General features: G+C 40.3%; 1 protein-coding gene across 1 annotated transcript; it reads right to left on the reverse strand.

The window, feature by feature from the left end:
* Positions 1-6,223: 6,223 nt before the first annotated feature.
* On the reverse strand, positions 6,224-10,269 carry LOC134750003 (vacuolar protein sorting-associated protein 29). The gene is made up of 4 exons (XM_063685054.1): positions 10,117-10,269; positions 8,473-8,664; positions 7,348-7,583; positions 6,224-6,944 (listed from the first exon to the last, which is right to left on the reverse strand). The coding sequence occupies exons 1-4, from the start codon at positions 10,117-10,119 to the stop codon at positions 6,827-6,829; spliced, it is 549 nt and encodes a 182-aa protein (XP_063541124.1). The 5' UTR covers positions 10,120-10,269; the 3' UTR covers positions 6,224-6,826.
* Positions 10,270-10,428: the final 159 nt, after the last annotated feature.

The raw sequence follows: 10,428 nt of genomic DNA on the forward strand, positions 1-10,428 counted from the left end.
CATCACTGAATATTTGCTTCTTCGTCGACATGATAAAGTCGATCTCATTCCTTGTTGCACCGTCAGGGCTCACCCAGGTCCACTTCCTGTGCTCACGTTTCCTGAAGAAGGAGTTCATCATATAGAGTCCTTCCTTCTCCATGAAACCAGCCAGTAGGTGGCCCCGGTGATTCCTACGCCCCACTCCAAATTGCCCCACTCTCAGCTCTTCACCGTCTCGTTTGCCCAGCTTAGCGTTGAAGTCCCCCATAACAACTGTGAAGTGAGTTTTGGAGCTATGCATGGCTCTGGAGATATCCTCATACATAGCCTCCACCTCATCGTCGGAGTGTGTCGAGGTCGGTGCGTAGACTTGTATGACCTTCAACGAATAACGTTGGGTCATTCTGAGTACAAGGCACGCTACCCTGTTCGACACACTCTCGATCTTCACCACGTTGTTTACGAGGGACTTGTGGACGATAAACCCGACACCTCCCTGGGACCGTTGTTCGCCCTCCCGGAAATAGAGCAAGTTGCCGGAATTCAGAGTTATCATGTCCTCCCCCTCTCTACGGACTTCCGATAACCCTATGATTCCCCAACGTAACCTGCTTAATTCTTCCTCCAGTTCTAATAACTTTTCGTCGGTCCGCAGCGTACGGCAGTTGTATGTTGCCAGGGCCAAGGGTCGTCGGTTATGGTAGCCGGGCCTCTGCCGGTGATTCACTGTAGCACCCCCTGCCCCGCCATTACCCTGGCCGCTACCGGAGCCAGGAATAGCGGGGCTGCCGGGGACTAGGGGTCTGGGTTTTATTTGTGTCTGCATTATTTTGTTTTTTGTTTTTATCCCTTGGGGGGGATTGCCGTAGTCGCCACGCTTGGCAGGCGGGTTGGCGACCGCAGTTTGATAGAGGTAGTTCTCGGAGGACGCTGCTGCCCATCCACCGGATTTCCTTCAGTCGCCTCTTACGACACCCACGGAAAGAGAGGGGGGGGCTGCTCATTAGTTGTTTGGAATATTACGAGTATTGTCCGGTATTGTAACATTTGGCAATTTTTTTTAGTTTTTTTTTATAACCTAACTAAAAGGCACCTCAAGCGACGAAACTCAAGTTATCGCGCTACAGTTAGCTACATTAAACGTGTGACCTAGACTTTGTACTGTAGGTATGTATACTTATAATAGCGGCAGAAGGTCAGAAACCTTTTCGATTACTTAATGTTGTTTACAAACATTGCGTTGAGGAAGGCGGCTGCATAACATTTTGCGCAGTTTTCCTGCTATCGGTTAAGGCCACTTTTTATTAACTTCCGAATGCAAGCGTTTTTGCACGGTACTAAATAATGCATTGTCGTAAGCTTCTTAATTCCGAGGTTAAAATGAATCTATTTTAAAATTGCAGTTTCTTTGTTTCTATTCTTGTTTGGAATATATATACATATATAATAAAAAACAAAATAAATATAAAAAATATAATTTAAATTACTGTAGAATTCATGCAATAAATATATATGTATGAATATATATATATATATGTGTGTGTGTAAATATACTTATTATATTTAAATCTATTTCTATAAAGAAAAGTACCTACTGTATGTAACTACATGAATTCTACAGTAATTTAAATTATATTTTTTTTCTTATTTACTCGTAATACATGTTATTTATAAGATGTATTGTTTTGAAAAGATGTGTCCCGCTGAGTTTGTTGCCGGTCCCATATTGGGATAGCCTCCTCCAATTGAGGGGGGATTTTAATCTTCTCGGGGCAGAGGTGTAAAGAGGACCTACCGGGAAACGCGAATCCGATATTTCTCTATCTGCCTCATTGTCGTTCGAATACGCAAGAGTGACAAAGATGTTAGATAACGAAATTTCGATTTTCTTGTTTTGCGATAGACCCTCAGATTGTGGTAGTGGCGCCGCCTACGGAGAGTTTCGCGTAATATTCCCTATTCAGAGACGGGCACTGCCTTTATCACGTTGCCACGTAGACAAATGCAACCGTCAGAACCGCACTGGTTCGCCGCACTCGCTGAAAACATAAAAACGACAAGGCGTTTCCTTACCATTTGCCGCACTTTTGTCAGGCGTGCGGTAGACCTTGTCGGTCTCGCATCGATCTATTCAGCCACCAAAACGGTGTCTTCCGGTGTCACACCTTAAACATAAACAGTGCAATCTTAGAGCTCTTTCCCACTGACGTCCAGTTTTTTGCGTGTACGGTTTTCTGCAGGATCTAGTTTTCTGTAGTATGATTGCAGTATCCCGCAAACAGAATGCTCGTGTGAAGGTGCCACGAAATGGTCTCACCTCAGCATGTTGCTGGCGACAACTGGTTGTTGGTGACTGTATTAGCTCGTATACTACTAAAATAGGATCCTGCAGAAAACCGTACCTACCCGCAAAAAACTAGATGTGGGAAAGAGCTCTTAAGACGAAAAAGCCAAAGATAATGTTTATGACCAGTGGCGGATTGTCCACGTGGCAAAAGTAGCAATTGCCACGGGCCCCGCGCGTTTGCAGGGGGCCCCGCACCTACGCATTGTGGCCGTAAAAACCCTAAGTTTCACTTAGCTCACTTCGCCCGACAAAATTAAAACATGGCCCCATGATAGAATTTGCTACAAGCCCCGCAAGGTTCAATAAAAAGCTGGCGCGTATTATGAGAATTTCGACAGTTCAGTACAATCTCGCGCAAGCTCTTAAGATTTCACCTCTCACACTGTATAGGTAGGTAAGGTGGATCTAGGTGGATACCTACCTAGGAGTATTTCTGTAGAGAGCCAAATCTGCAGTTATATATTCGTCAATTGAATGAGTGATGGGAGGATATTACCGATCATCGGGACCCTACTTTTGCTAGTAGAGTTCAGTCACATCTAATTGAGAGTTGTCTTTGACTGCTAGTCTTAACCAATTATTTCTAGTGCATATAATCTGTAGTGACCCTGCCTATGAAGCCGATGGTCCTGGGTTCGAATCCCGGTAGGGGCATTTATTTGTGTGATAATCGCAGTTCTTAAGTCATGGGTGTTATTAATAGGCATAATAGCGTAAGCCCCAACCGCCATAAGTTACCTTATAAGAAAGTCACATATGCCAAAATGCTCATAATAATTGATTCATTTCAGTTTTTTGGAGTTCCGCGCCTCATAAAGGAAAAAACAGAACCCTTATAGGATGACTTGTGTGTCCATCCATCTGTCCGTCTGTCACAGACAATTCGCTTGCAAAAGCAAAATAAAATAATGCTTATTTTAAAATGTATTTTATTATGAACATACGTAGATAGTATCCAAAGTTAAACAATAATCTTACCTAAACCTATACATACACTGTATAATTTGTATAACTGAAAGCAATGAAATGTTTTACCTTTTCAACATACCTAACTCAAAAATTGCTTCGGGCCCAAATTGAGTAAAGAATAAATAATGCTATATAATTTTCTATACTGTTGTAGATTTAAATCATATGCCAAAATTACATTTCAAAAAGAAATAGATCCAGTAACTTTATACATTTAGCGTTTTCGTCAAATCCGGTAGTTCTGATTTTTTTGTAGACTTGTTTATAATGTTGGCCCTATGAACTATGAATAATCCAAGTTTGAGACCTCGAGCGCCGAACGCAACTTTGTCAAAAATCGAAAAAATCGTGAAACTTCGGGTTTGTTTTAGATTTGGGCGATTATAACCCTAAAGGACTAGTTTTTGATAGTACCTTCTCAAGACGTTCTTAAAGTGGACTAAATTTGCTACAATACGAGACTAGATTTGTCTCTGTAGATCTAATAGTTTCCGAGATAAAGCATTTCAAAATTTATAATTTTTTCGAACTTGAATTCGTAGGCTAAGTGAGTACAAAGATAGATATAACTCCGTAATAGATGGATACAGTCTAAGGAAAAAACGTGCCTCGAAAATCACGACAATTTGATTCTGGATCAGATGGCGCCACTACCTTTGGCCTACTCTCGTATAGAGGGCGCTGACGGTTTCGTTTGTTATTTAACAATTTTAACGCATATCAGTGAAAAACATGGGTCAAAATCAAAATAATTAATGCAAATAAAAAAAATCATTTTTCCATATTTAAATACATTTTATCGTATTTTTATAAATCTTCATTTTTAGTTTTAAAGTGTGTCGATAGATAGCAGTGAATTTTGCTGTGGTTACAAAATGTACTATGACAGTACCGCTCTATCTTATTATATCCTCTTTGGTGAGTATGAGTATGCACTTTTGTCTCGGGCGATCCCGCTTGTCACAAACATGGATTATTCATTGGGCCAACATCATAAACAAGTCTGCAAAAAATCAGAACTACCGTATTTGACGCAAACGAACCCCGTACTAAAGGCGACAAAGTTAAATATCGTCGCTATACTTACTCAACCTCATATCTGCAACAATCATTTGACGGAAATGTCGCTTTTCTTTCATTCGGAATACGGGTGTTTTTGTCATCAAATGAGTGTTGCAGATACGAGGTTGAGTAAGTATAGCGGCGATATCTATCGTTAAATTTAAATAATCACAATTATTTAGCAGTGGCGCTAGTGAGCATGTTGATGGGCTCTTAAGTATGTTATGTATGGGCAATAAGGTCGTGTATACATATTTTTATCACTTTGTCCGTGTCGATATTTAATGCTGCGACTGTACAGGATGCCTAGCCAAGCTGCCAATAGTTTGCGCTACAACGAAACGCTATCTGTCTCTCCGTCGCACTAATATGTAAGAGTGATAGAGACGGAAAGCGTTCCGTTATCGTTGGTCAAACGATTGGCATCTTGGCTAGGCCCCCAGATCGTAAACGTAGACACAACTGATATAAGCGGTCGGGCTCCCATACTAAATTAGTACTGGAGCGCCTATATTGCCTTATGTGATCCATTTTGTAGTTGAGGCAAAGGTAGACCGAGGCGAATCGAATCACAGGGCGATTCAGATCAGACTGAAAATCTGTTAATATTTAAACAATTTCTTACGACTGACGTCGCAGGCTAAGAGAAGAAACGTACGGTGAAATTTTAGTGTGCTCATATCAATGCAATATTTCAGATGTCAAAGGATTTTTCATCGTGATCTGATTCGCAATGTGATCCGATTCGTATCGGTCTACTCTAAACATAGAGTACTCACTCCATACATCAGTTTTGTTACCAAAAAAACTATTATTTTCGTAGTCGACATCTAGCGTCAAGTAGCGGAATTATCAGTACTGCTACTCGACAATAGATGTCGCGACGAACGGAAATTCTAATGCTCAACGATTTTCAGCTAATATTATAACCGGATTAACCGGAACTCTTTTTTCAACTCCTTCCGCTTATAATATTAGTTTTAAATTGTTAAGCAATACACTTTTCGTCAGTCGCGACACATGTGACATCTAGTGTCGAGTAGCATTACTGATAATTCCGGTATTTGACGCTAGATGTCAACTACGAAAATAAGTCTTTTTTGTAACAAAACTGATGTATGGAGATGGAGTGAGCGCTCTATATCTACTTAATTCAGTTCGGTTGAGGTGATATACAAGGGAGAAGTAAGCCCTATACCGATATTTGTGACGTTTTCAATCAAAAGGTACCACATTGTCGCTTACCATAAGGACGAAAATTGCTTGTATCTTTATACGACAAACCCGTCATAGCGTCCTTATGGCAAGCGACAATATGGTACCTTTTGATTGAAAACGTCACATTTATAGTATTTATACATATGGAATAGTTTATCTTAACACATTACAATACACTAAAATTATATTCAGAATTAGAAAAAGTAATTTAACGTTATTGGACGTGTATAAAGAGATGGACCGAATACTAATATTCGGTTCAGCTCATACCATACCGAATATTCGGTTGGGCTAAAAGTGCTAAAACTGCCTAAAACCGTGAAAACAAGATCGTACAGGTCCGGGGTCTGCACTCATCACGTGTTTCTGATCCTTGCCCTTCCGACCGAACGGGAAATTTTATGAAGAGAAACGGAACCGTCTCATGCCTGTGGGTCTACCGTGAACACCCAAGTTCGCAAATTGCGGGCATCTTTCTCTGTCACCCTAATTACGCCAAAATTGGAGTGAAAGAGAAAGATGCCCGCAATTTGCAAACTTCGGTCTTCGTGGTAGGCCCTCTAATCGCGAAGTACACCCGGGCCTACCAGCGGACTGTCTTAATTTTTTATTTTTTATTTAATAAATATTCGGGAGTGCCAACTGAACTATTCGGCCGAATACGAACATTGCAAAATATACCGAATACCGAATAATTATTTTTAACATGTCCTGTCATTTTACTCATTCTAATTCTGTATATCACTGTATCCTCCTGACGACCCGCGTCCTACACGTAGGACTTCAACATCTTCCTTGCGTTGTCCCGGCAGTTTCGCCACGGTTCATGGGAGCCTGGGCTCCGGTTGGCAACTAATCCCAAGAATTGGCGTAGGCACTAGTTTTTACGAAAGCGACTGCCATCAGACCTTCCAACCCAGACGGGAAACTAGGCCTTGTTGGGATTAGTCCGGTTTCCTCACGATGTTTTCCTTCACCGAAAAGCGACTGGTATAAATATCAAATGATATTTCGTACATCAGTTCCGAAAAACTTATTGGTACGAGCCGGGGTTTGAACCCGCGACCTCCGGATTGCAAGTCGCACGCTCTTACCGCTAGGCCGCCAGCGCTTAGGCCTACACGTAGGACATAGGCCCCAATTAAATTTTGACTCTTTGTCAACTTAACAGAGTTAAATTTAAGCTGGCAAATATTGAAACCCTGTCGTCAGGAGGGTATAATAGATCTATACTTATTTATATGTAGACTACGCCTTCTTATACTCGATTCTCTCAACCTTCACCTCGTCGCCAAGCAGCTTGTACACATATGTGACCACGGTGGAGCTCTGGATGTCCATTAGCACGAATGACGGCGTCGGACTCCTGTAACAATCATCCGATGTGCCATTCTCAACCAAAAGGGTACTTATTGTTGGTCGTCAATAAGGCGCTATTTCCATATAGCTTCAATTTGGAATCACCCTTATCGACAAGCGACCATATGGTACCTTTTGGTTGAAAACGTCACTAATTAGTAAATAAAAAACCGGACACCGTGATAGATAGTTGAAATTTTCACAGATAATGTATTTCTGTTGCCGCTATAACAACAAATACTAAAAACAGAATAACGCTACGACATGGGATTCTTCAAGAAGCGGGTATTTAGGGTTCTCAAGGGTCGGCAATGCTTAAGTGTGATGTTGCTTATGTCCATGGGCGACGATGACCGCTTCCCAACAGGCGGTTCGTCTGCTCGTTTGCTATCACATAAAGAAAAAAATACCTGAACAGTGGACTGTAAGCTCCAGTAGCGGACCCAGGATTGATATAAAACTTGTTCTCATGCTCGTACGCCTCGAACCGGTGTGTGTGTCCAGAAATCAGGATGTCTACATCTAGCTGCCTCTGCACCAGTGCGAGGGATTCTTCGTCGCCCCAGGGGACAACCTGGTGTCCATGCACCAGGCCAATGCGGAACTGGCCAACAGTTATGACTTTTTGTTCTGGGTAGGTGGAGTTCTGTAATAATATTTAAATGTGAATTAGTTAACAAACAAGTGAAACTATAACGGCGCGGCCACGACATAGGCCCGGGAACGAAAGGTCCGATAGCTGTGTCTCGCTCCAACCTATGGCCGCCGCTCGCCGTTGCCGCCGCCGCGTGATGTCGTGGCCGGGCCGTAATGATTGTTTTCTGTGGAAAATCTAGAAAGGCAAAGACACAAGTCTACATTTGGAGGAATGTGTTATGTGTTTACAAATAACAATTACATGGTACTTTTATGTGTGTACTTCACATTAAAATAATGTATTCAGCTCACTATACTTTTTTTAGCGTTACAATCTTGATGTCTGTTTATTGAAAAACATTATAAAAATATCTTAGATAACTTAGCGGTTTCACTCACGTATTTTTAGAAGTTTCACGTGTTTTTTTACATATCACGTGAGGGACTAAAAATACGTGGTAAAACCGCTAAGTTATCTAGGTTAGTATGTCTCACAATAGTTTAAATTCGATTATAAAAATTTATGAAACCAAAAGCATGTAAATGATCATATATATAATTACATATTAGATGCAACTTATTTTTCAAGTGTTTTTCAATAAAACATTAAACACACCAAGATTGCTTACCTTCTTTCTAATGCTAAAAAAAAACAAGGTATGAGTATAAATTTAAATACATACATAATTTGCCAAATTTGGGTTTAATTTATAGTTGGTCAAGCAAATCTTGTCAGTAGAAAAAGACGGCAAATTTAAAAAATGTTGGCGCGAAGGGGTATCGTCCCATAGAAAGTTTTAATGTCGCGCCTTTTTCTACTGACAAGATTTGCTTGACGAACTATATAGATCATAATTTCCTGTACATAGTTTACACTTGGTTTACACAAAAGGACTCGCCTCATCAAAATCTCCTCTAACCACATGCACATCACTGGCCAGCGTCTTCAAATAGTCATAGGACTCCTTGGTACAGAGGTTGCCTGTACACAGGATGTGCTGAATGCGACCTGGTAGTAGCAGCTTCTTGAACTTGGGCGGGAGGCTGGCGGTGCGGTGCGGGATGTGTAAGTCGCCCAGGACTAGAACCAACTGGAATTTATACAATAAACATTTTGGAAGCAAGTTTTCAGGGTTCCGTACCCAAAGGGTAAAAACGGGACCCTATTACTAAGACTCCGCTGTCCGTCTGTCTGTCCGTCCGTCTGTCTGTCTGTCACCAGGCTGTATCTCATGAACCGTGATAGCTAGACAGTTGAAATTTTCACAGATGATGTATTTCTGTTGCCGCTATAACAACAAATACTAAAAACAGAATAATATAAATATTTAAATGGGGCTCCCATACAACAAACGTGTTTTTTTTGCTGTTTTTTCCGTAATGGTACGGAACCCTTTGTGCGCGAGTCCGACTCGCACTTGGCCGGTTCTTTTTTTACTATGCAATGTTCAATTATTATTATTATTATTTCATTTTAGACAGGCAGCTGATGCTGGTACGTCTAAATCATAGTTCACTTAGCACAGTTAGCATAGTTTGTCTAGTCTATTTTTAAATTGATTAACACTTGCAGAGTTCACAACTTCTGAGGGTAATTTGTTCCAAGCCTTTACTACTCGGTTTGCAATAAAGTGTTTGCCGATATTTGTTTTGTGCTTTGTTGTTATTAGTTTAAGGTTGTGTCCTCTTGTGCGCGTGTTTGAGTTTCGAGCGAACAGATCGCTTAGTTCTGGACAGTCGTAATATCCGTTAATTATTTTGAACGTTTCGATCAAGTCGCCGCGTTCACGCCTTTTTTGCAGTGTTGTCAGGCCCAGCTTGACTAATCTTTCTTCGTATGAAAGTGACTTTAGTTGTGCGGGAATTTTAGTGAATCTACGCTGCACTCGCTCGATCATGTCAATATCTGTATATTAGACCACAGAATAAATAATAGTATTACCATACAGAAAGGAAACTTTACGTTTGACAGCAGTTTAGGGACGAATCTTGCTGTTCTTTTCTAATATAGTTTGTCAAACATAGACAGGGACTGTCTCATTTCAAACATAGACAGAGAGAGAGTCATACTATCTTTGTCTTACACTAGTACTAGCACCCAAAAGAAAAGGATGAGTATAGTTTTTTTTGTTCTTATTTGTTGTCAAGTTGTGTCAACCCTGATAATTGCTCGGAGCAATGCTGAGCCGAAAGGAGCCGAGAATAACTGAAAGGAGGAGTTTCGCACCCCTGATTAAACATAAGAAAACACTGTTAGCCAAAGATAAACAATATTTAGAGCTTTAATATGAGTTGTTCCTACGAAAATAAATCAACTAGATTAATTTATCCGCTTGACAATACCACCCACTAAATGCTATACAGCATCCTAATTCACTGTCACTTTTGCGCATGGATTAAACATGTTACGCCAAGATTATGTGTTATAGCAGTAAGTACCATCCGTCTTGAGTTAGAACATCAAGACTTACCCGCAAATGCCACTGATTTTTGAGAAATTGGAGAAAAACCCGAATCAGATAGACTTGCAAACGTGAACTTACCATTTTGATAGCTTAGAAATAGGCCGGAATAAACTACTAATAGGAGATTAAGCTTAATTAGCTATAAAATTGTTGAATAACAATGTTATATCTTAATTAAAAACACTCAAATCGAATTAATCTAATATTCTAAATCATCAAAATTGATGTGTATTTGACAAATTGACAAATGACAATTTTGACATTTCATTTAATTTGGCGTTTCGTTCGTCGTAAGTCTTTAGAAAAAAAAAATATAGCAAGAATAATTCGTGTTTATATTTCAGTGTAAATTTTAGGTAAAATAAATATATTTTAGATTTAATAATTAAA

The sequence above is a fragment of the Cydia strobilella genome, chromosome 19, assembly GCF_947568885.1.
Source record: "Cydia strobilella chromosome 19, ilCydStro3.1, whole genome shotgun sequence".
NCBI classification, from domain to species: domain Eukaryota; kingdom Metazoa; phylum Arthropoda; class Insecta; order Lepidoptera; family Tortricidae; genus Cydia; species Cydia strobilella.